Source organism: Macaca nemestrina, chromosome 19 (genome assembly GCF_043159975.1).
Source record: "Macaca nemestrina isolate mMacNem1 chromosome 19, mMacNem.hap1, whole genome shotgun sequence".
Lineage (NCBI taxonomy): Eukaryota > Metazoa > Chordata > Mammalia > Primates > Cercopithecidae > Macaca > Macaca nemestrina.
In genome coordinates this window covers 68,405,003-68,429,066 of record NC_092143.1, presented here as the reverse complement: position 1 = coordinate 68,429,066, position 24,064 = coordinate 68,405,003, and the positions used below count along the sequence as shown (strand labels likewise).

At 45.3% G+C, this 24,064-nt stretch overlaps 2 protein-coding genes across 7 annotated transcripts in view; one reads left to right on the top strand and one right to left on the bottom strand.

The window, feature by feature from the left end:
- RMC1 (regulator of MON1-CCZ1) overlaps positions 1-21,040 on the top strand; it is a 28,774-nt gene extending 7,734 nt beyond the window's left edge. For all 5 annotated transcript variants that reach the window (XM_011713218.3, XM_011713233.3, XM_071085533.1 and 2 more), the window contains 15 exons: positions 4,695-4,835; positions 5,151-5,254; positions 7,836-7,925; positions 8,015-8,120; positions 9,141-9,252; positions 13,318-13,362; positions 13,618-13,671; positions 15,366-15,494; positions 16,532-16,638; positions 18,450-18,569; positions 18,886-18,963; positions 19,284-19,388; positions 19,485-19,553; positions 19,643-19,868; positions 20,880-21,040. In XM_011713218.3, the coding sequence (XP_011711520.1) occupies positions 4,695-4,835; positions 5,151-5,254; positions 7,836-7,925; positions 8,015-8,120; positions 9,141-9,252; positions 13,318-13,362; positions 13,618-13,671; positions 15,366-15,494; positions 16,532-16,638; positions 18,450-18,569; positions 18,886-18,963; positions 19,284-19,388; positions 19,485-19,553; positions 19,643-19,868; positions 20,880-20,959 (1,566 nt within the window). In that variant the 3' untranslated portion in view covers positions 20,960-21,040. The remainder of the gene's footprint in view (positions 1-4,694; positions 4,836-5,150; positions 5,255-7,835; positions 7,926-8,014; positions 8,121-9,140; positions 9,253-13,317; positions 13,363-13,617; positions 13,672-15,365; positions 15,495-16,531; positions 16,639-18,449; positions 18,570-18,885; positions 18,964-19,283; positions 19,389-19,484; positions 19,554-19,642; positions 19,869-20,879) is intronic.
- LOC105465019 (NPC intracellular cholesterol transporter 1) overlaps positions 20,750-24,064 on the bottom strand; it is a 54,505-nt gene continuing 51,190 nt past the window's right edge. For both annotated transcript variants that reach the window (XM_011713204.2, XM_011713207.3), the window contains exons 23-25: positions 23,659-23,772; positions 22,578-22,740; positions 20,750-21,539 (exon numbers count right to left, since the gene is read on the bottom strand). In XM_011713204.2, coding sequence (XP_011711506.2) covers positions 21,457-21,539; positions 22,578-22,740; positions 23,659-23,772 — 360 coding nt within the window. In that variant the 3' untranslated portion in view covers positions 20,750-21,456. The remainder of the gene's footprint in view (positions 21,540-22,577; positions 22,741-23,658; positions 23,773-24,064) is intronic.

Sequence of the window (24,064 nt, the reverse complement as noted above, 5' to 3'; positions counted from 1 at the left end):
AGCAGCCCCATTACTGGGTGTATATGCAGAGGAATGTAAATTATTCTACTGTAAAGGCACATGCACGTGAATGTTCACTGAAGCACTGTTCACAGTAGCAAACACATAGAATCAACCTAAATGCCCATCAGTGACAGATTGGATAAATAAAATGTGGTACATATATACCATGGAATACTGTGCAGCCATAAAAATGAACAAGATCATGTCTTTTGTGGGAACATGGGTGGAGATAGAGGCCATCATCCTTAGCAAATTAACACAGGAACAGAAAACCAAAACCACATGTTCTCACTTCTAAGTGGTAGCTAAATGATAAGTTTTGAATGCAAAGAAGGAAACAACAAACACGGGAGTCTACTTGAGCAGGGGAGGGTGGGAGGAGGGAGAGGAGCAGAAAAGATAACTATTGGGGACTGGACTTAATACCTGGGTGATGACATAATCTGTACCACAAACCCTCGTGACATGAGTTTACCTGTGTAACAAACCTTCACGTCTATTCCCGAACCTAAAACTTAAAACAACATTCAAACATTGCAAGATACATAATATGGAAAGCAAACGTTCCCTATAATCCCAATAAATAATTATTATGAACAGTTTGGTGCATATTCCTCCATTTTTAAAAATAAATACATACAAACTTCTTTTTAACAAAAAGGGGAATGTTGTATATAAACTGTTGCAGCTAGCTTTTTTTTTTTCCTTTCCAAAGTGTATCTTGGACATCATTCTGTATTTTATTCTGACTGGGTAGTATTCCACTGTATGGATGGACTGCAGCTTAACCAATTTTTTGTTGTTGGACATTGGCTGGTTTTCCATTTTTTTGTGATTACAAATAACCCTTCAGTAACATTCTTGTACACACTTCTTTATGTTAGAGGGAGAGTTGCAGTATAGGTATGAACATCTGAAAAGCTGAACCGGTATCACCAAATTTCTTTTAGACATGTGCATTTTCACTAGCAATATGGGAACTTCTGCTTTTCATACCTTTAGGAGAACTGGATATTATCAGTCCATAGACATTTGTCAACCTGAGAGGCAGACTTTCTTTTTTTCTTTTTTTTTGAGACAGTCTCTGTCGCCCAGGCTGGAATGCAGTGGCACTATCTCGGCTCCTCCACCTCTTGGGTTCAAGCAATTCTCCTGTCTCAGCCTCCCAAGTAGCTGGGTCTACAGGTGCCCACCACCATGCCTGGCTAATTTTTGTATTTTTAGTAGGGGTGGGGTTTCACCACGTTGGCCAGGCTGTTCTTGAACCCTTGGCCTTAAATAATCCACCTATCTCGGCCCCCTAAAGTGCTGGGATTACAGGCGTGAGCTACCACGCCTGGCTGAAAGACATTTTAATTTGCATTTTACATTACTAGGGAAGTAAGCATCTTTTCATTTGTATATTGTCCATTTGTATTTTGCTAACTGCCTCTTAAAGTTTTTTTATTTTGTGATAATTATTTTGAGACAGGATCTCTGTCACCCAGGCTGGAGTACAGTGGCACAATCACGGCTCACTGCAGCCTCGACCTCCTAGCCTCACATAGTCCTCCCACCTCAGCTTCCCGAGTAGCTGGAACTACAGGTGTGTGCCAGCACGCGCAACTAATTTTTTTTCCTTTTTTTTTTTTTTTTTTTTTGTAGAGATGAGGTCTTGCCATGTTGCCTAGACTGGTCTTGAACTCCTAGGCTCAAGCCATTCTCCTGCCTTGGCGTCCCAGGTGCTGGGATTTATGGGCACGAGCCACTGTGTGTGGCCAAAATTTTTTTTACTGTGGTAAAAAACATATAACATTTATCATCTTAACTGTTTTTAAGTGTTCAGTAGTGTTAAGTATATTCATTCACATTGTTTATTATGAAATAGCTGCAGAACTTTTTTCATCTTGTGAAACCAAAACTGTATCCAGTAAACAACTCCCCTTTATCCCTTCCTTGCAGCCCCAACAATCTCTATTTTACTTTCTGTTTCTATGAATTTGACTCCTTTTTTTTTTTTGAGATGGAGTCTCGCTCTGTCGCCCAGGCTGGAATGCAGTGGCGTGATCTCAGCTCATTGCAACCTCTGCCTCCTGGGTTCAGGCGATTCTCCCGTCTCAGCCTCCCTAATAGCTGTGATTACAGGTGTGTGCCACCACGCCTGGCTAATTTTTGTATTTTTGGTAGAGATGGGATTTCACCCTGTTGGCCAAGCTGGTCTTGAACTCCTGACTTCAGGTGATCCACTCACCTCAGCCTTCCAAAGTGCTGGGATTACAGGCATGAGCCACTGTGTCCGGCCGAATTTGATTACCTTTTATGCTTCATGTAAGTGAAATTATACAGTATTTGTCCCTTTGTGACTGGCTTATTTCATCTACCATAATGTCCTAAAGGTTCCCCTATGCCATAGCACGTGATAGGGTTTCCTTTTTAAGACTGAGCGTATCGCATTGAGTGTATACACCACATTTTGCTTATCCGTTCATCTGTTGAGGGACATTTGGGTTGTGTCCACCTCTTGGCCATTGTGAATAGTGCTGCTGTCAGTACAGGTATGCAGATACCTCTTCAAGATCCTGTTTTCAGGTCTTTTAGATTTATACCCAGAGTGAGATTGCTGGAGCAGATGGTAGTTCTGTTTCTTAATGTTGTAGGGAACTGCTATACTGTTTTCCATAGCAGTTACACCATTTTGCAATCCCTCCAAGTGTACAAGGGTCCCAATTTCTCCATATCCTCACCAACGCTTGCTGGGTTTTTTTTTTTAATAAGAGCCATCTTAACTGTGGTTTTGATTTGTGCTCTTTGTTGATTAGTGATGTTGAGCACTTGTGTGTGTGTTGGCCACTTTGTGTATCATCTTTGGAGAAATGACTAATTCGGGTCATTGTGCCTATTTTAAAAATCAAATTATTATTATTTGTTGAATTATAGTTCTTTATATATTCTGATAGTAACACCTTCTTAGAGATACAATTTGCAAGTATTTTCTCCGAATCCAGAGGTCACCTTTCCACTCTGTGGATCGTGTCCTTTGATGTACTTGCCTGTTTCTTTTCATCTTTTCCAGCTTCCTGACCTATTGAGCATGCTTCTGAGATCTCTAAGTGGAACTAATTCAGAGGGTGTTAAGAGTTCTTTCAGGTTTTGATTTTATTGACCTAATGAAAGCAATGTAATTTAGAATGTATAGATAGAGAAAATACACCTGTGCGTTAATGCCATGGTGTAAGGCCATCATCGAAATCTTAGTAATGACTGGCTGGGCGCGGTGGCTCATGCCTGTAATCCTAGCACTTTGGGAGGCCAAGATGGGCGATCACCTGAGGTCAGGAGTTCGAGACCAGCCTGGCCACCATGGTAAAGCCCCGTCTCTATTAAACCCCATTTCTACTAAGCGTTGTCTCTACTGTCTCAAAATAAAAATACAAAAATTAGCTGGGTGTGGTGGCGGGCGCCTGTAATCCCAGCTACTTGGGAGGCTGAGGCAGGAGAATCCCTTGAACCTGGGAGGCAGAGGTTGCAGTGAGCCGAGACTTTGCCATTGCACTCCAGCCTGGGCAGCAAGAACTAAACTCCATTCCCCCCCCGCCCCCCAAAAATTGTAATGACCAATAGGAGAACTTTAAACAAACTTTAGACAAATTCCATACACACAGAAATAGAATTTTGTACATGTGATTGCATGGGAAGGGTGGCTTGCTTTATGGAGGAGTTCCCTATGGTAATCATTTAAAAGTCTTTCTGTTCTCTGCAGTGGGAAAGTATACCTTAAGGTTACCTAGATGGCTTCAGGTCTTCAAGAAAAAAGTTAAAAAGAAAGAAGACTCTAGCGCATCCTAGTTATTATAGTTATTAAGAAGCTTCTGGCTCCTGCCTCTGACTTGCACAGCAGTTCTTCAGTGCAGTGTACCATGAGCATTTATGTCTTGGGGGCTCTATACAGTGTTCCGTAATAGCAGAATATTTACGGTACATTTAAAATGTGCCTGGATTATAAAGTACCGCATTTGTATGCAGTCTTATGAACACATCTGCTAGAAGAAGGGAGCTCCTCCCAGGCCCAGTGTAGACTGGAGTCGAGATGGAGGCCAAGTAGAAGGCAGATCTGCCATGGCCTGGGAGGTGGCCGAGTTAATACATGGGGCCCTGGAGGTGTCAGTTTCTTTTGGTCATTTCCTGGATGAGGAGAATTTTGTTGTAAATTGCTCTTAGGTGTATCCATGTGCTCCACATGCCCAAGCATGTAAAGCACCAAGCACAGGGCTGGTGAAGTAGCAGCTGTAATAAGTACAAGTAAGAATGTTCATTTCACTTAGTGGGTTTCTTCTGCTTTTTATTCTCAGAGTGCACTGTAAGAATCTTCTGACAGTTTGCTGTTATTGATTTATTTATTTATTGAGACTGAGTCTTGCTCTGTCATTCACGCTGGAGTGTGATGGTGCAATCTTGACTCATTGCAACCTCCGCCTCCCAGGTTCATTCAAGCAATTCTTGTGCCTCCGCCTCCCGAGTAGCTGGGATTACAGGCATGTGCCACCACGTCCAGCTGATTTTTGTATTTTTAGTAGAGACGGGGTTTCACCATTTTGTCCAGGCTGGTTTAGAGCTCCTGACCTCAGGTGATCTGCCCACCTCGGCCTCCCAAAGTGCTGGGATTAGTTTGCTGTTTTTTAAATGAAGATCCTGGTTCTTAAACTCTGCTTCAGGTATTACCAGAGAAACGGAGCCTGAAACTCTTGAAGAGCCACAATCTCAATGTGAATTGGTACATGTACTGCCCCGAGAGCGCCGTGATCTTGCTGTCTACCACGGTCCTGGAGAATGTCCTGCAGCCTTTTCACTTTAGGGTAAGAGGAAGCCTCCCCTGAAAAAACCACATTTCCCCAGTTGTCCCCTGTTGCTGTAGCATCCTAATGTGTCGGGCACGTTAGGGACAGGTTCCTCCAGCTGTAATGTCACGCTCTGACCACTAGAGGGCACTCTGTACCCGTCAGCTCATGGAGCCATTCATTTTATGCTGGGCAGATAGGCCGTGAGGGGACACGGGGGATGGTGGAAAGGATCCAAAGTCTATGTTTATCTTTGTTGGTTTTACGTAGGGAATAGTGAAACATCAAAAGGGTTTAATAAGTTTTTCCTAAAACTTTTTTCCCCCTAAACAGGCTGGCACTATGTCAAAGCTGCCCAAGTTTGAGATTGAATTACCAGCTGCACCTAAGTCAACTAAACCCAGCCTTTCCGAAAGAGACATCGCAATGGCTACCGTGTATGTCTGTGTCAGAGAGAACTCCATCCTGCGATTGCTTTCAGTAATATAAACCATAGAAGGAGTGTGGTACAAGCACCACATGATGCCCTGACCCCTAGAACACATAAGGACTCCCCCCCTTGTCCTGGGTATTCAGTGTCTAGATCCTCTGAACGTAGAAAACCTGCAGTGTTTTTGGCATTCCTTTTTGATTTTTATCAGCTTTGTGATGCTAAGGAATTCCTTTACCTTTCTAGCCTGATAAAACAAGAACTTTGAACCAATTTATTTCTTAGTGTTTTTGTTTTATAATTTCTTCTTTTTTTTTTCAAGACAGAATCTTGTTCTGTCACCTAGGCTGGAGTGCAGTGGTGCAATGTCGGCTCACTGCAGCCTCCGCCTCCCAGGCTCAAGTGATTCTTCTGCTTCAGCCTCCCAAGTAGCTGGGATTACAAGTATATGTCACCTCGCCTGGCTAATCTTTGTATTTTTGGTAGAGACAGGGTTTCACCATGTTGACCGGGCTGGTCTTGAACTCCTGACCTCAAGTGATCCACCTGCCTTGGCCTCCCAAAGTGCTGGGATTACAGGTGTGAGCCACTGTGCCTGGCCAATTTTTTTTTTTTTTAAAGCTAAGTTAATAATCGTTCTAAATAAGAAAATACATTAAGATTTTTATGTAACAAACATGGAACTCAATTACTTATATATGGAGGTATATTTTCTTTTTCTGTTTTTTTTTTTAAGATGGAGTCTTGCTCTGTTGCCAGGCTGGAGTGCAGTGGTATGATCTTGGCTCACTGCAACCTCTGCCTCCCAGGTTCAAGCAATTCTCCTGCCTCAGCCTCCCGAGTAGCTGAGACTACAGCCACGTGCCACCATGCCCAACTAATTTTTGTATTTTTAGTAGAGACAGGGTTTCACAATGTTAGCCAGGATGGTCTCAGTCTCTTAACCTGGTGATCTGCCTGCCTCAGCCTCCCAAAGTGTTGGGATTACAGGCGTGAGCCACTGCGCCCGGCAGTACGAAGGTATATTTTCATTTGAAAAAGTGGATATCTCAGTTTTTAAATTTGTAATGAAAATTTTAAACACACAGTAGAGATTAATAAAAACCCTAAACTTTCAAACTTTTTGGTAGTATAATGTTCTTTTCTTTATTTCTTCTTCCTTTTTTTTTTTTTTTTTTTTGGTACTCTTCTGTGGCTTTCCTGTTTATTTTTAAATTTTTTTTGGAGAGTCTCACTCTGTTGCCCAGGCTGGAGTGCAGTGTTACGATCTCGGCTCACTGCAGCCTCCGCCTCCTAGGTTCAAGTGATTGTCCTGCCACAGTCTCCCGAGTACCTGGGACTACAGGTGCATGCCACCACATCTGGATAATTTTTATATTTTCTGAAGAGATGGAGTTTCACCATGTTGCCCAGGCTGACCTTGAACTCCTGGGCTCAGGTGATACTCCCGCCTCGGCCTCCCAAAGTGCTGGGTTTATAGGCATGAGCCACCGTGCCCAACCAGCATTCCTGTTTGGACAATAGATAAAGCGAGAGCAGTCCTGGCTGAAGGTGGAGGTGGGGACCTGTTCCCTCCCACCTTGGTCTCCTTGTCCCTGGGCAGGCCCAGCACAGAGTTTACCACTGGACTAGAATATGCATTCAGGAACTGTTCACAGCAATACTTATTAGATGGCACTTAAATAGAAGAGGCTGAGCATGGTGGCGCACGCCTGTAATACCAGTGACTGGGGAGGCCAAGGCAGGAGGAGTGCCTTGAGGCCAGGAGTTCAAGACCAGCCTGGACAACATAGTGAGACCCTGTTTCTTTTCTTTTTTTTTTTTGAGACAGAGTCTCGCTCTGTCGCCCAGGCTGGAGTGCAGTGGCCGGATCTCAGCTCACTGCAAGCTCCGCCTCCCGGGTTCGGGCCATTCTCCTGTCTCAGCCTCCTGAGTAGCTGGGACTACAGGCGCCCGCCACCTTGCCCGGCTAGTTTTTTGTATTTTTTAGTAGAGACGGGATTTCACCGTGTTAGCCAGGATGGGTGAGACCCTGTTTCTACAAAAATATTTAAAAATTAGCCAGGCACGGTGGCATGTGCATATAGTCCTAGCTACTGGGGAGGCTGAGGTGAGGGAAGATCACCGAAGCCTAGGAGTTGGAGGTTGCAGTGAACTGTGGTTGCACGTGACAGAGGGAGACCCTGTCTCTGAAAAATGAAAAAAAAAAGTGATTATATTTTTCTGTTATTAAGGAATATACATTTATTATACAAAACTTGGAAAACAGAGAAGAAAATGAACTTATTAGCATATCACTCAAGTATAACTATTAACGTGTTTCTTTCTAATCATTTTAGACTCTATGCTTAGGTTTGGGGTTTTCTTTTAAAAGATTATGATCAAGCTGTATTTAGTGTGTGTTCTCTTTTCCACTTAAACTTTATAATACGCTTTGAGTAACTGCATGTTTCTTTGTAAACATTTTTGTTGGCAGCAAAATATTCCATTAAGTGAATATCTCATAATTTACTTAACTGTGATGCCATTTAGAGCAAAGGAATTTTGAATGGCCAGATGTGATTTTTGTCTCTTTGTTCCCTAATTAGATACGGGCAGCTGTATGTTCTCTTCTTGAGGCATCATTCTCGGACCTCCAACAGCACAGGAGCGGAGGTGGTCCTCTATCATCTGCCACGGTAGGTTTCATGCTTTCTTTCCCCTCTCTCTGTGATTTTAAAATGTGAGTTGCAGCTTGTTGATCTATTTTTTGCTTTCTATCCGACAGAGAAGGTGCCTGTAAAAAGATGCACATATTGAAGTTAAATAGGACGGGAAAGTTTGCCCTGAACGTGGTGGACAACCTGGTAGTCGTGCATCATCAGGACACAGAGGTACAAGCTGTCTGCGTTTCTACCAAAGTTAAGGTTGCTTAAAAGCCTTGTGAAAATTGGCGGCTGGGTGCAGTGGATCACACCTGTAATCCCAGCACTTTGGGAGGCCAAGGCGGACAGACTGGTTGAGCCCAGGAGCTTGAGAGCAGCCTGGGCAACATGGCAAAACCCCACCTATATAAAAAATAAAAAACTTAGCCGGGTGTGGTAGCGCATGCCTATAGTCCCAGCTACTTGTGGGGCTAAGGCTGGAGGATGGCGTGAGCCTGGGAGGTCGGGGCGTCAGTGAGTTGAGATTGTGCCCCTGCACCCAGCCTGGGTGATGGAGCAAGATCCTGTCTCCGGGGAAAAAAAGAAAAGAAAATTGGCAAAATGTCTGAGTAAGATTAGAAAGTGCATTTTTATTTTTTATGCTAAGAGTTTTCATCTTCCAGATGGAAATGGGTTAAGTAGTTTAGAAAAAAGTGATTGTGTCAGTTGATTAAAGATAATTGAAAACTGTTTCAGAAAGTAACACTTGAGATTTGACCTTGGAAGGAGGTGGGAATCCGCTCCATTCCACGAGTACATGAACTCTATTGCAATTGTGAGCATGGATGATAGTGCTAGGGGATAATGGTTTTGAGGCCGTGTGGACCAGGACAACTAGAATGGGTCCTGTGGGCTGGGCCTCTGGTATAAAGAAGCCACTTCCCTCCTCTACCCTCCCAGAGGGTGGTGACGCTAACTCTCTGACACGTGAAGATGTTTCCAGTGGAAATGACAGAGATCTGCTTAGGTCACTTTGAGCTTGTCAAAGGTAGAACGTCATAAATGCAGGAAATACTTGTGAGAGGAGATAAAGATATTAAAAGAGAGTTGTAATGTTAATGACAAATTCCTCAAGTAAGAACTAGCCTATAGGGAGGAGATGCAAACACAGGCTTTTAAGCTGATTTAAACAGCAAGATGGGATGGAATGAAAGGGACTGGGCAAACTCTGATTCATTTCGGCCTCAGTCTTGTTTTCTCCCCCCGTAGACGTCGGTAATATTTGATATCAAGTTACGGGGAGAGTTTGATGGCTCCGTTACCTTCCACCACCCGGTGCTTCCCGCGCGATCGATCCAGCCCTATCAGATCCCCATCGCAGGTAACGGGTTCTGTAGAGGAGTCAGTGCTGCCGTTTTACCACGTGGCTGTGTTCTCACCATGATCTTTGGGAGTCACATTAAAAGTGGAGTGAAGAGTAAACAGAGATTCCCGGATCTGTCTGATTTTGCCAGGGGCCATTTGTTCCAGTTTTGTTGTTTTAAGAGGGAGTCTGACTCAGTCGCCCAGGCTGGTATGTAGTGGCGTGATCCTGGCTCACTACAACCTCCACCCCCTGGGTTCAAGTGATTATCCTGCCTCAGCCTCCCAAGTAGCTGGGATTACAGGTATGCGCCACTGTGCCCAGCTAATTTTTATATTTTTTTAAATTTATTTTTTTGACCGAGCCTCAATCTATTGCCCAGGCTGGAGTGCAGTGGCTTGATCTTGGCTCACTGCAACCTCTGCCTCTCACAAGATTCAAGGTTGTGAAGTATTCAAGCAATTGAACCAAGTATTCAGTTGCTTAAATACTTGTGAGAGGAGATAAGGTTCAAGTGATTCTCCTGCCTCAGCCTCCCAAGTAGCTGGGATTACAGGCATGTGCCACCACGCCCAGCTAATTTTTTTGTATTTTTAGTAGAGATGGGGTTTCACCATGTTGGCCAGGCTGGTCTTGAACTTCTGGTCTCAAGTGATCTGCCCGCCTTGGCCTCTCAAAGTGCCGGGATTACAGGCATGAGCCACCACGCCTGGCCCAAATTTTTAAATTTTTGATAGAGATGGGGTTTCACCATGTTGGCTAGACTAGTCTTGAACTCCTGACCTCAGATGATCCACCTGCCTCAGTCTCCCAAAGTGCTAGGATTACAAGTGTGAGCCACCGTGACCAGCCTGTTCTAGTTTTTTAAAAAATGCAACTACTACTGATCATATAAGCTAAAATTATGTTGTGAAAAAAGCATTTTCTAAGATAGATGAATCTCCCTTGGGAGGAAATAATTTATCTTCCCTGAGCTGTAGAATGGATAGTTTTGATTACTCATTGATGGTGAAAGATGTTTTAATACTGAATACGTCCATAACGTTTTCTGTTTGCCTGAGCTCTGTAACGCTGAAATTAACTTTGGCTGTATGCTTGTTACTTTAGCCTGGGATCACTTTTCTCTTCCTCACATTCCGTGTGACAGTGATGATGAATATTGCATTCTTTGGGACTGACAGTCACAGTAAGTGCTTTGGCTGTGGCTCTTAGGCTTACCCAAATCAGTCCTCCTCCTGCCTGGAGAGGTGGGGTTGGGAAGTCAGAAGAGTGGAGGCCAGGAATTCAGGAAAAGGGAAAGTCATTTATTTGCTTCATTTTGCCTTTTCCCAGTGTAATTGATTTTAACACAGAACTGAAAGAATATTCAACGCTCTCTCTCTCTCTTTTTTTTTCCTTAAATAGAACTTTATTTTCTCACAGTTCTGGTGGCTGGAAGTTCAAGATGTCTGCGGGTTTGCTTTCTTCTGGGGCCTCCCTGCTTGCAGGCCTCCTTGCAGATGGCCGCCTTCTCACTGCATTCCCACAGGGTCTGTCTGCTGTGCCTGTCCCTCCCAGCAGTCTCTCCCGGCTCTCTTCTGAAGGAGACTGGAGTGCAGAGTTGGCTAGTCTGAGGTTTCAGTGTACAAGACGTAGTCAGATGGCTCACACTTGGAACCCTGGTACTAATATTTTATTCTTTGTCAGACAGCACTGGGCGGTTGACCCAGCCTGCAGTCAGGATTTCCTTGTACCTTTCACCCAGGAGATTCAGAATCGGGCTCTGGCTGAAAGTTTAGCAAGAGCAGCATCGTCAGCCTGACTGCCCTGTCTTGCTGGATCAGCCAAAAGCTAAGTTACTTTCTGGCACAGTTGGAGGAAGGAGCTGGCTCTTAACAGACACTTGGTTAGGTCTTTTGGTCTCCTGTGTTCTCTCAAGCTTCTTCCTTTTCCTCTGTAAATAATGTTAGCATTGAAAGAATAGATTTTGCCAAGTGATTGTCTTGTGTCTGCTGCCCACTTGGCATGAACGTAACTGCTGGTGAATTGGGGAAAAAAACTAAACATTTAGAACAAGCCTGTCCAACCCATGGCCTGTGGCCCAGGACAGCTTTGAGTGCAGCCCAACACAAATTCTTAAACTGTCTTAAAACATTATGAGGTTTTTAAATGATTTTCTTTTAAGTTCACCAGCTATGTTAGTTATGTTAGTGTATTTTATGTGTGGCCTAAGACCATTCTTCTTCTTCCTAATGTGGCCCAGGGAAGCCAAAACATTGGACACCCCTGGCTTAGAACCTTTAGCTCTGTTCCAGTGGTACAGGACCAGTTAGGAGGCATCAGGTTCTAACCATCTGGTTATAATGGAACAGATGCGAGGCCGGGTCACAGTCATAGCCAGTGCAGAGATCGATAGGAGGAAGTCAGGAATCCACCGAGGGTCTGGGGATCTAGGTAGTTTGGGCTGCAAAGCATTTTCAGAGGTTAGTGACTTTCATTTCCTGCTGGGCTGTGAGCCCTGGCAGGTTGACGCATCTGTGTGTCTTGCCCACTGTGCTGCCACTGGGTGGGCGTGCTCAGGAATTGAATGGGCCTGTTTAGACAGATATAACCAGCACTTTTGGGAAGAGTCAGCCACCCTTTTTCTTTTTGTTTTGGGCCTATTAGAACAGTGGGTCTCAATCTGACTACATATTAGGATCATCTGGGGGGCCTTGGAAACGAAAGCTCTCACCTGACAGTGTCAGGTCAGCCACACAAAGATGAGGGCTGTGCACTCGGTGCAGACCTTGACCCTTAGGTCCAAAGTACGAGTGTTCTTCGCCAAAGCTTCTCTGCCTGGGCTTTTTCCTGGCTTTGGGCGGTCTGTTCACAATGACCTTTTCTCTGACCAGCTGATTGAAACCTGCCTTGATTGCACCTGGGTAATTGGAACAGAACCAGGAGTCATGGTTAGCTTGTGGGGCTGCCTAACTGGTTGCTAAGGGTCCCCGCCATGTGAGGTTTTGGGGGTCTGCTTCCCAGACGAGCTCACTGTGCCTGGACCTACTCTAAGCAATGGATAATCAAGCTAATTATTTAGATAATTAAGTGGCTGGGCGCAGTGGCTCATGCCTATAATCCCAGCACATCGGGAGGCTGAGGTGGCCAGATCACTTAAGCCCAGGACTTTGAGACCAGCCTGGGCAACATAGACCTTGTCTTTCCAAAAAAAAAAAAGAAAAAAGTTAGCAGCTCTGTTCCAGTGGTCACGTGCCTTTAGTCCTAGCTACTCTGAAGGCTGAGGCAGGAGGATCACTTGAGCCAAGGAGTTCGAGGTTATAGTGGGCTATGATCAACTACTGCACTCAAGCCTGGACAGCAGAGCAACACCCTATCTGTCTTTAAAAAAAAAAAAAAGGCCGGGCACGGTGGCTCACGCCTATAATCCCAGGACTTTGGGAGGCCAAGGTGGATGGATCACTTGAGGTCAGGAATTCAAGACCAGCCTGGCCAACATGGTGAAACCCCATCTCTACTAAGAACACAAAAAAGTTAGCTGGGTGTGGTGGCACATGCCTGTAATCTCAGCTACTTGGGAGGCTGAGGAAGGAGAATCTCTTGAACCTGGGAGGCGGAGGTTGCAGTGAGCCAAGATCGCACCAGTGCACTCCAACCTGGGCGATAGAACGAGTCTCCACCTCAAAAAAAAAAAAAAAAAAGATAATTAAGCTGTGGTAAGCTACAAGCCACATTTATTTGAAACATTCTCCGTGGATGATCTGGGTATTTGATTTTGAATCCTCCAAGTAAATTTCTCAGTTCCTTAATGTGCATCTGTAAATGATCATGAGTCATCTTTGGTTATTTAAAAAAAAAACCACAGTGATTGAAGCCTTGATGTGCTTTCTTTTTCTTGGTGAGATTTTCCTGGATTGTTTTCACCTCCTTCCCCCTTCCTCCCCGTATGTGCTATCAGTGAGATGGAACAGTTCATTTCTTCCTTAACTACAGCTGAATGAACATTTTGTCACGACATTAAAAAGTGCTGACTTTTGCGTCGTAAGTACCAGCATTCGCAGCGTTTTCTGGCTGCATCGCACTTAACGTTTTCTCAATTTGTAGGTCCTGCTGCCGTGACCAGCCAGTCTCCTGTTCCGTGTAAACTCTGTATCCTTTACTAAGGCGTTGGCACCGTGCACAACAGGGCAAGTGGTCACCCTTACAGAGTGGTCCTGAAGCCCTCCTCTGGGCAGCTGTGAATAACGCTCTGGGAGCCACCCCGCAGCCAGCTTCCCTGACTGTCCAGGGGCCCCGTGTTTAGCGTGGACTCAGCACATGGGGGGCAGGGGCGTGTGCTAATGGAAACTGGTTTTGCCTTTTGTTTTCGTCTTTTCCTGGTTTAGAATTTCCTATAACATGTGGATTCTTCATCCTGGATTGTCTTTCAACCTGACATCATTATCAGTGCAAGCCAAGGTAGGTCAGCGGGACAGTTGTCATGTTAGAACATGGTGCTTGTTGACTTTGGATCCCAGTTGTAGCCAGGGACATTTTCAAGGTGAATCTCTGAGAAATGACCCCTCCTTTCAACCTTGGGAATGGGATTTTTTTTTTACACTTTATACTGTTTTCTACTATATGTGCATTTTATCAAGAACATATACTACTATTAATAAAGCAACAACTAAGAATGCCATTCTCGTGCTTAAGCCCATTCTGGAAAGCCAGACTCCACCCCAGCCTGTCTCCCTTCGCTTCTCCCATCGACCTTCCCTCCGGTGTCCGTGCCCTTTTCTGTTCTGCACGAGCTCAGGAGGTGTGCTCCTCTTTCTGGCCTTGCTGACGAAGCCTCCTCAGCCTATTGGTTGTCTCTTCCTGGGTAATCTGTTTATTAGAGAAATCTTATTTTTTTAAGGCAGGGTCTTGCTCTGTCACCCAGCCTGGAGCGCAGTAGTGCTATCTCAGCTTACGGCAGCCTTGAGCTCCTGGGCTCAGGCGATCCTCCTACTTTAGCCTCCCGAGTAGCTGGGCCTGCAGGCGCACACCACCACGCCCAGTTAATTTGTTATAATAATAATTATTTTGAGACAGAAGCTCGCTTTGTCACCAGGCTGGAGTGCAGTGGCACCGTCTCGGCTCACTGCAACCTCTGACTCCTGGGTTCAAACGATTCTCCTGCTTCAGCCTCCCCAGTAGCTGGGGTTACAGGCATGTACTACCACACCCAGCTAATTTTTGTATTTTTAATAGGTACGGGGTTTCACCATGTTGGCTAGGATGGTATCCATCTCCTGACCTCGTGATCTGCCCACCTTAGCTTCCCAAAGTGCTGGGATTACAGGTGTGAGCCACCACGGCCGGCCTATAATTTTTTTTTTTTTTTTAGAAATAGGGTCTTGCCATGTTGCCCTAACCTGTGTCTCTAATACCTTGCCAGGCTGGTATTAGAGAATTTCCCATGTTACTCTTTAATCCTCTGTGTATTTTCGAGCCTTTCCTCTGGAATTCCTAAGAATTCTTGAGGAGAGAATTAGCCCTGATGCTGGAAGCATCCACTGTATGTAATGAAGTCATTTCTCTCCTGTGCATCTTGCTGGTGTTTTCCTGTACAGCTGCTCTGCACCTGCCTTGGGACAACTGAAAAAGGGATCACCCAGATGATTTTTTATGTGGCACTTCATTCTGCAGAACTCCAATTAGGAAAGGCCACACCAGATGCTGGCAGTGTGGGTGATCAGTACATTTATGGGTCGATGAATGGATGAATGATGTTCCATTGAGAGCCTCTGGAGTTACGTTTTAAACTAATGAGCCGTTGTAGGAGAAACCAAAGCACAGGACTGAAGTTGATGCCACATGTTGACATCTTTTTCTATTTTAAACATTAAAAGAGGGACTAGGTCTAGGGAAGGCCCTGTTTGGCATTAAGGACTAGGGAGCTACACCACTGATGTGCCCCTGAATGCAGAGGTTACTTGGAAAGAGTCAGCCAAGTGTGCAGTAGTTCGGCCATCAGTCCTTCTGTTCTTGAATGGCTTGGCTCTGTTTTGGTTAGGAAGAAAAAGCTACATTTATCACCACCTGCCCTGCAGATGTTTAGGGGAACCACTTTTGGGCTTTTGTTATGGTTTGCATCATACTGTTATATTTGCTGCCTCTTTAAAATCCAGGTTACCTCTGGAACCTCCAAGTGAAACTTGAGCCCATAGTAAATCTCTTACCAGACAAAGGAAGATTGATGGACTTTCTCCTCCAGAGAAAAGAATGCAAGATGGTCATCCTGTCTGTCTGTTCACAGAGTAAGTTGAATCCTTCCCCCTTGGTCTGGTTCTGGTATGAGGCCTGTGCTGCCCAACACTTTTTATCGGGATGTGGGCCAGACTGTTGTGCCTTGTCTGTAATCCATAGCCTCATTCTTTGTGTGAGGGGTGGCTATGTGACCCCCTAGGAAAGGCTGCTAAATGGAAAGATGACTTGTAGAGATACTTGTAGAGAAAAGAACAATAAATGGGATGGTTCTGAATGAAAGTGGGCACACAGGAGGGGAGTGGGCCACCGCCCCTGGCCTTCACACACACCTCTTTCAAAACCCAAGCCACGTCACTGCATATGTGTCTTCTTTAAGCATCCCCTACTGAGGCCAGGCATGGTGACTCATGCTTATAATCCCAGCACTCTGGGAGCATGAGGCAGAAGGATTGCCTGAGCCTAGGTGTTCAAGACCAGCCTGGACAACAGGACGAAACCCTGTCTCTATTTAAAAAAAAAAAAAAAAAAAAAATTAGCTGAATTTGGTGGTATACACCTGTGGCCCCAGCTACTCCAGAGGCTGCAGAGGGAGATTGCTTGAGGCCAGGAGGACAAGGCTACAGTGAGCCGTCTGTGCCAGTATACCTCCAGCCTGGGCGACAGAGCAATACCCTGTCTCAAAAAAAAAAAAAAAGCAAAAGAAAAAAAGAATCCCCTACCAATACGTGCTATTGGTGTTTGTTTTGTTTTGGTAGAGATGGGGTCTTGCCTTGTTGCCTAGGCTGGTCTCAAACTCCCAGCGTTAAGTGATCCTTCTGCCTCGGCCTCCCCAAAGTGCTGGGATTAGAGGCATGAGCCACTGAGCCTGGCCTACTATAGCTTTTTTTTTTTTTTAACTGTAACCAGAAAGGGGTTGCGAATGATGTCTAGGTATCAGGTCTTTAAAGTACTGCATTTCTTGGAGTGTCCTTTAAAGGTACTTTTGCGTTGGTAACCTTTTGAGATCAGTTTTTATCATAGCAATGTGTGGAAATTCTGAAGCTGACATGAAGTTGGTTTGATCCGTGTGAACCTTGTGCCTTTCCAGTGTTAAGTGAGTCAGACAGAGCGTCGCTGCCCGTGATAGCCACTGTTTTTGATAAACTCAACCATGAGTATAAAAAGTACTTGGATGCCGAGCAGAGTTATGCGATGGTGAGTTACATGGAGTATGACAAAGGGTCCTCCTCCCCCACCCCCTCCCTGGTATTTTCTAAGTCATTATGATGCAAAATTGTTTCCTATATATTAGAATAACGTCACTGAGATTTGCTGCCTGCCATAGGGCAAGGTGGCGATAGTGGGGGATAGTGGGGTAGTAGTAAATTCAGGGGCCCTGCATCCCATGAGCTGGAGGCCACAACTCACTTCATACCTTCACTGTTTTTGTTTTTCCCCCATCTGTGTTTGATCTTGCCTGTAGATCCTTGGCCTACTGTTATATATAGATGAGAAAAATCAGTCTCTGCTTTGCAATATTTTGTATATTTTTCTGTTTTGCCAGAGTGAGGACTTAGTAAATTAAATTCAAAGTATTTCTGTTTGCCACACCTTTCTTTCCTGTTGAGATAGCGTCCTGTTGAGATAGTGACGATTCAGTGTTAGCACTTAGCAGGCATGTTTGTAGTGAAGGTAGTAACCATGGCTTATCGCCACCAATTTCCACTGTATTACTCGTACATCATACCTCCTGAAGCCAGAAAGAAGAAAAGTTTAGGACAAGGAGAATGACTGACTTCACTTCCAGGATCTGATTAGTCCTAGTCTGAACATGGTTTTAAACCAACAAAAGCCCCGGAACTGCACTCCCCTTCAGCTGTTCGTGGAAGGGTAAGAGGTCTGAGACAGGCACTGAAGAGGGCCGGTTGCCTGGACAGTGTCCATTTCCACCCTGTCAGATATGAGGGATGGCTGAGTCCTTTTGAACCCTATTGCCGTGGGTGTTCTGGCCTGTGGAAATCAGCAGGTCTGATCCCAAATGGCAGTTTCTGTGCTGTCTCGCACTGTCTACTGGGCTCCATAAACAACATGACTCAGCAGTGGGGGCCAATGACCAGCCACGTGAGCAGCATCTGGAGTTTCTTGGAAATGCAGGTTCTCAGACTACACCCCACAGCTATTGCATAATCTGCATGGATCTGAACTGCTTTTTTTTTTTTGAGACGGAGTTTTGCTCTTGTTGCCCAGGCTGGAGTGCAATGGCGAGATCTTGGCTCACCACAACCTCCTCCTCCTGGGTTCAAGTGATTCTCCTGCCTCAGCCTCCCCCGAGTAGCTGGGATTACAGGCATGTGCCACCACGCCTGGCTAATTTTGAATTTTTTTTTTTTTTAAGTAGAGACGGGGTTTCTCCATATTAGTCAGGCTGATCTGGAACTCCTGACCTCAGGTGATCCACCCGCCTTGGCCTCCCAAAGTGCAGGGATTACAGGCATGAGCCACCGCGCCCAGCCGGAACTGCTTTCAAACGTCAGGTGAGGTCGTCAAGGTCTCAGAGCTTTCCTATTCCAGACTTGTGGTGCTCTGGCTTCCCACTTAAAAATCCCTGGAGACTCCATGCAGGCGCTCCTCACTTATTGTAGGATCAGGACTTCATAAAGTAGGGATGCAGCAGGCCGTTTCATTTTTGCCAGATAACAAATGCCCGTGGTCCAGGATTAAGCAGCTTAGACAGGAAGTTAAAAAATTGCAAGAGGCTAAGTATGATATATTTTAAGAGAAAACTTGACACATGCTTTTTCCGTTTCATCTACCATGAACATTGGAGTGTTTTCAAGATGACCAATTCTGACTTCCTAGACCCTCCCCAAGCCAGCACAGGAAAGATTTTATCTAAGTAGAGAAAGAAGTGTGTTCCGCTCATATCCTGGGGTCCACATCGAAGAATGCAGTCCTTGTGGATGAACTGTACACAGCACCCTTCCTCTAAGATGCCGAAGGTCATAGTTGGTGGTTTCTTCTTTCAGGCGGTGGAAGCAGGGCAGAGCCGAAGCAGCCCGCTCCTCAAGAGGCCGGTGCGGACCCAGGCGGTGCTGGACCAGTCGGATGTGTACACCCATGTCCTGTCAGCCTTCGTGGAAAAGAAGGTGGGCTGCAGCTTTCCGCCTCTTCCGGACTGAGAATGCTCAAAACAAGGCAGTTGAGGAAAGCAGGAGACTTCATGTGATTAGAATCACTGGAGTTTCCTTGGGTGAGGACCTAGAGCTGGTAGTTTGGTTTCTAATACTCAGGCCTAAAGCATAATCAGTGACAAGTGGTTCTGGAGCGATTTATGCAAAACCAGTGAAAGATGAACACTGGGCCATTTTAAGATGGAAACCAGGCGGGTGGTGGATAAAGTGTTATATGCAGCCCCTTTTGCACCTCGTTGGTATTTATAAAACCACATTTTTTTCTCCCTAGGAGATGCCTCATAAATTTGTGATAGCCGTGCTGATGGAATACATTCGTTCTCTTAACCAGTTTCAGATTGCAGTACAGGTACCTTCAAATCAGCTGGTCCCAAGTTAAAACAGCAGGAATTAAAAAAAAAAAAAAGACACAGTCCCTCTTAGAAGATGACTTATATGCTAAGACAGGTCTGCCTCCCTGACTCAGAATGCTGAGTGACTCTCCCAACATTCTTATTAGTTGGAATGGAAGTGTAATGTCAAGTTGGGGTCTTTACCTGCATAATGAAACCACTTCTTGTAGTGACACTTTGGCCATGTTGGTTGGAATAGCCAGTCCTCGGGGAGCCTCTAGTCTGTTGTAGCTGAATGATTTGGAAGTGTTCTTTTACTTTTTACTTTTGTCCTCAGCATTACCTACATGAACTTGTCATCAAAACCCTTGTCCAGCACAACCTCTTTTATATGCTGCATCAGTTCCTGCAGTACCACGTCCTCAGCGACTCCAAACCTTTGGTATGCATTGCCAGATTGCTACTTACATTGTGGTTAAAAACAGAAAATTTTAACTGTTAACCTTCCAACTGAAGCAGGTCTAAAAATGCCTTTCAGGCTTGTCTGCTGTTATCCCTAGAGAGTTTCTATCCGCCTGCTCATCAGCTATCTCTGGACATGCTGAAGGTAAGTCTGATGTGTGAGGTTCTGGACTATGGAAACTAACTCTGTTCCTGTTGTTTGCACTGACCTGGACTTCTCTTCCTTATTCCTAGCGACTTTCAACAGCAAATGATGAAATAGTAGAAGTTCTTCTTTCCAAACACCAAGTGTTAGCTGCCTTAAGGTTTATCCGGGGCATTGGTGGCCATGACAACATTTCTGCACGAAAATTTTTAGATGCTGCAAAGCAGACTGAAGACAACATGCTTTTCTATACAATATTCCGGTTTTTTGAACAGCGAAACCAGCGTTTGCGAGGGAGCCCCAATTTCACACCAGGTGAGAATGCAAAGACTTGGGGTAACCATAGCCTCAAAGAGTAGCAGAGGGCACTGGCAGCTGGTGGGCGAGGACTCTTGGGTTAGCGTTTTTGTAAACACCACAATTTGGTAACAGCCCACCTAGCCCTCGGCCCATTATTTGTAGCAGAGTGAATTCAGTATGCTGACAGAATCTGAGTTATGCTCTGGAACTCACCAAGGAAGGTGTGTTTTGAGTCAAGACACATTTGGGACCTATTAGGCACAGCCCATCTCTTATAGCAGATCTTGGAATATCTCTTGAAGCCAGGAATAAGATGGCAAATGGTGGCTAAGTATTTTAAAGGGCCTGGGGCTTGTTAAAGTTTCAGTTTTATGAAGTATACATTGGTTGATCATTCTCATTTATTGTTTTCGTTGAGACGGAGTCTCACTCTGTTGCCTAGGCTGGAGTGCAGTGGTGCAATATCGGTTCACTGCAACCTCCGCCAGGTTCAAGCGATTCTTCTGCCTCAGCCTCCTGAGTAGCTGGGACTACAGGTGTGCGCCACCACACCGGGCTAATTTTTGTATTTTTAGTAGAGATGGGGTTTTACTATATTGTCCAGGCTGGTCTCGAACTCCTGACCTCGTGATCCACTTGCCTCGGCCTTCCAAAGTGCTGGGATTACAGGCATGAGCCACTGCACCTGGCCCTGGTTGATCATTCTCATCTCCAAATAGTTATACAATCGAAGACATCTTTAGGATAGGGAAGGATCAGGACTCTCATGAAACATGTAGGTCTAACTCTTTCTAGCCCAATGTAAGACGGCATTTAGTTACCCTAAGGACAGGATGGAATCTCTTCCATTTAGCTTTTCTACTTGTCTCTCAAAGCAGATAGGGCAACCCCAAAACTTACTTAGGAAAACAATGTATTTTATTAAAGAAAAATAAGTTAAAACCCAGTAGACACACCTACGAGATGCTTGCTTTGTCCCTCATTTCATGCCACAGCTAACTGGCGATTAAATCTCTTCCTTTCTAGGGGAACACTGTGAAGAACATGTTGCTTTTTTCAAACAGATTTTTGGAGACCAAGCTCTAATGAGGCCTACAACATTCTGAAATCACTTGCTGTTTTTTTTTAATATAAAAATGTGTACAAAGTTAATTTATTGCATTAATAAAGCTCTTTAAACTATAAAATGTTATAAAGTGTATCTACAACCTCAAATATCAGTAAAACTGTGGTACAGAACTTGTGGGATGGCTTACTCCTAAAAGGAGAGACAGTGCATTGATTGGCCTTTCCAGAGTGTCAGGGAGTGGATCACATTCACAGCCATCTAGTGTCACCTCCTGCTTGCTAAAGAATGAAGTTTCTTTCCTGAAGAAGCTGGGAGAGGTTTAGTGTCCTGTGGTTGCCTCCAGATTTAGTAATACTGCTTCCCAAGTCAACTGTGCATTCCTGAGTTCACGGGCACTATGTTCAAAGCTGCTGCCAATCAGCCTGATGGTTGGCACCATCCGGTGTTCAACTTGGCCTGGCCGATGCAGCACCCGTCCAGTGGTAAACCGACCGACCCTTAGACACAGTTCAGTCAGGACGCCCTGCGAGAGGGCTAGAAATTTAGAAGCCGTTCGCGCTCTGTCCCTTTGTATCGCTCTTCAGTGGCACAACTTTTGGCTTTATTTACTGATGGCCCTATGAGAGAGAAAAATAGTTTTTCTTATTTCTGCAGGAGAAAGGGAACTGGTTGGCTGGGCATAGTGGCTCACGCCTGTAATTCCACTTTGGGAGACTGAGGCAGGAGAACTGCTTGAGACCAGCCTGGACAACAGAGTGAGACCACATCTCTCTCTCATTTGGAGAGGGGCTCTTTGCTTTCTTCCTCAGGCTGGAGTGCAGTGGTATGAACACGACTCGCTGCGTCCTGAACCCATCCTTCTGGGCTCAAGCAAGCTTCCTGCCTTCGCCTAACAAGCAGGTGGGACTGCAGACGCACACCACTTCACCTGGCCAATTGTATTTTTGTAGAGATGGAGGCCTCACTATGTTGCCTAGGCTGGTCTCAAACGATTCTCCCCTCTCAGCCTTCCAAAGTGCTCATCTCTCTCTTTTTATTTTGTCTTAAAGAAAAGGAGCTAGTGTATTAGATTGTAATAGAACTACTTTCTATTGCCTGGAGATGATAAAAAGCCCCTCATTTTCTTAATCTTTTACTTCAGTGCTCCAATTTAGTGACAAAGCTTTAAGTCAAGCAAATCAGTACTGTCCTTTCAACCGTGGGTCATTTTTGTGCAAGGTGAAGTGGCCATAGAAGTAAAAGGATCAAGAATAGTCTCGAGATGAACAGAGGCAGCACTTTGCTGAGAACGGGAAATCCGTGAGGGACATAAAAAGCTGCTCTGCAGCGCTGCTGGTGTGAGAGCTGGCTGCAGGACGGACTCCTCCATCTCAGCGGCAGGGAGGAGCTGCCCCACCTGCTGACACTCAGATCCATTCGAGGGCTGGCTCCAGGCCTCCAGAAAAAACATCAGCAACTTACTAGTGAAGTAGTCTGCACCATCATGAAGCCCCTGGATGGGTTTTTTCTCTTAGAAGAATTTGTTTTTACTCAGTATCATTTATCAAATGACCATTAGTATGAGTTCAAATACTTGAAAAGAATGCCTCAGGACAGAATCCCCTTTCAGTAATGTGCTTCCTCTTACGCCACCCTTTTAAGACAAGAACTCTTACCTATGTAACTGAGTAAGACAGGGAGAAATATTAATCCGTGAGTGGCGCCCAGTAAGACCATAGCCAAATACATCCTGAAGTAGAATATCTGGAAAATTTGAGATTTGGCAAAAGCCAACACCACAATCCCTCCAAATTTTGTAAGCGTGATTCCACTGAATACCTAAAAGAAGAGATACTGTGTTAGACACCACTTTTACCAACCTGTAATTGAAACACTTCCTTACAAGGATTTCCCCCAGGTTCAAGTGATTCTTCTGCCTCAGCCTCCCGAGTAGCTGGGATTATAGGTGTGCGCCACCATGCCTGGCTAATTTTTGTATTTTTAATAGAGATGGGGTTTCACCATGTTGGCCAGCCTGGTCTCGAACCCCTGGCCTCAAGTGGTCTGCCCGCGCTGGCCTCCCAAAGTGCTGGGATTACGTAGGCATGAGCCACCGTGCCCAGCCCTTATGGGGATTTCTTAATATTCAAGGTCCAAAGCAATGGGAACTGAACCCAGGTAGCATCATCTACTACCTAACACTATTTTATCTGCTGCCTTATGATCCCGGGGGAGAGGTATGACCAAGGTAAAAGCTGTGTATTCTGCATAGACGCCGCATTGTGTCTCTAAATTGAATATGTTCTCAAGTGAAAAATATTTAAAAGTGTTACGAAACAAAGTTTTAGTTTTACTCTTTACCAAGTATTTTCTACAGTGGTAAAGAGATAGGCTAAGCCAGGGTGTAGAGTTGAACCAAGACGACTCTCCAGGCACCAACCGCACATCACACGCTGGGTTCTGGCCCGGGCTCCCCTGCCTGCATTTTAAATGGAAAAGACTGGCAGCTGTCTCACGTTTAACTTTTCTGTTATTTTCCTGCTTCAGCACACTGCCACCTAAAAAGGAGCCGCACCGACAGGAACGGTGCTACAGAACATCTGTTCTGTTCATGATGTGGCAGCTAATTCATGAATTGCCTGAAAGCTTGCAATCCTTAGGAGCTGCTTTCTAAGTACAGGATCCAGACTCTTCAGTCACTAAGCAGGACACTTCAGGGTGCAACTCTGCTGGCGTGGCCCTGCTCAGGGTACTCACGGAGCTGCCCATGTGGGCGAGTGCCTCTTCTGCACGCTCCACGCGGCTGCCTTTCGTGCTCACCGTGAACGCTCTGGTTATGTGGCTGCAGAACTCCACGGAGATGCCACAGCTCTGAAATAAAGCACTGCCTTTAGGATGATGGCTCTCTTCCTGTTGAAGACCCTAGGCAGTCACCCTGTTCCCAGGATGGGGGCTAATTACCAGGGCACCCTGGGTGCTAGAGGAGGCCAAGCATCCCATTGGACTTATAAGGCCTCCATCACACCAATCTAGACTGTACCAGGAACTTTCTGGGGCCCTCTCTACACACAGCCAAAAGCCTGGTTTTCTGTGGCATGTTTGTTTTGATCAGAAGAAATTGCTGGAACGCCTTAAGGTCACCCCACCTGCACCGAGCTGGCGC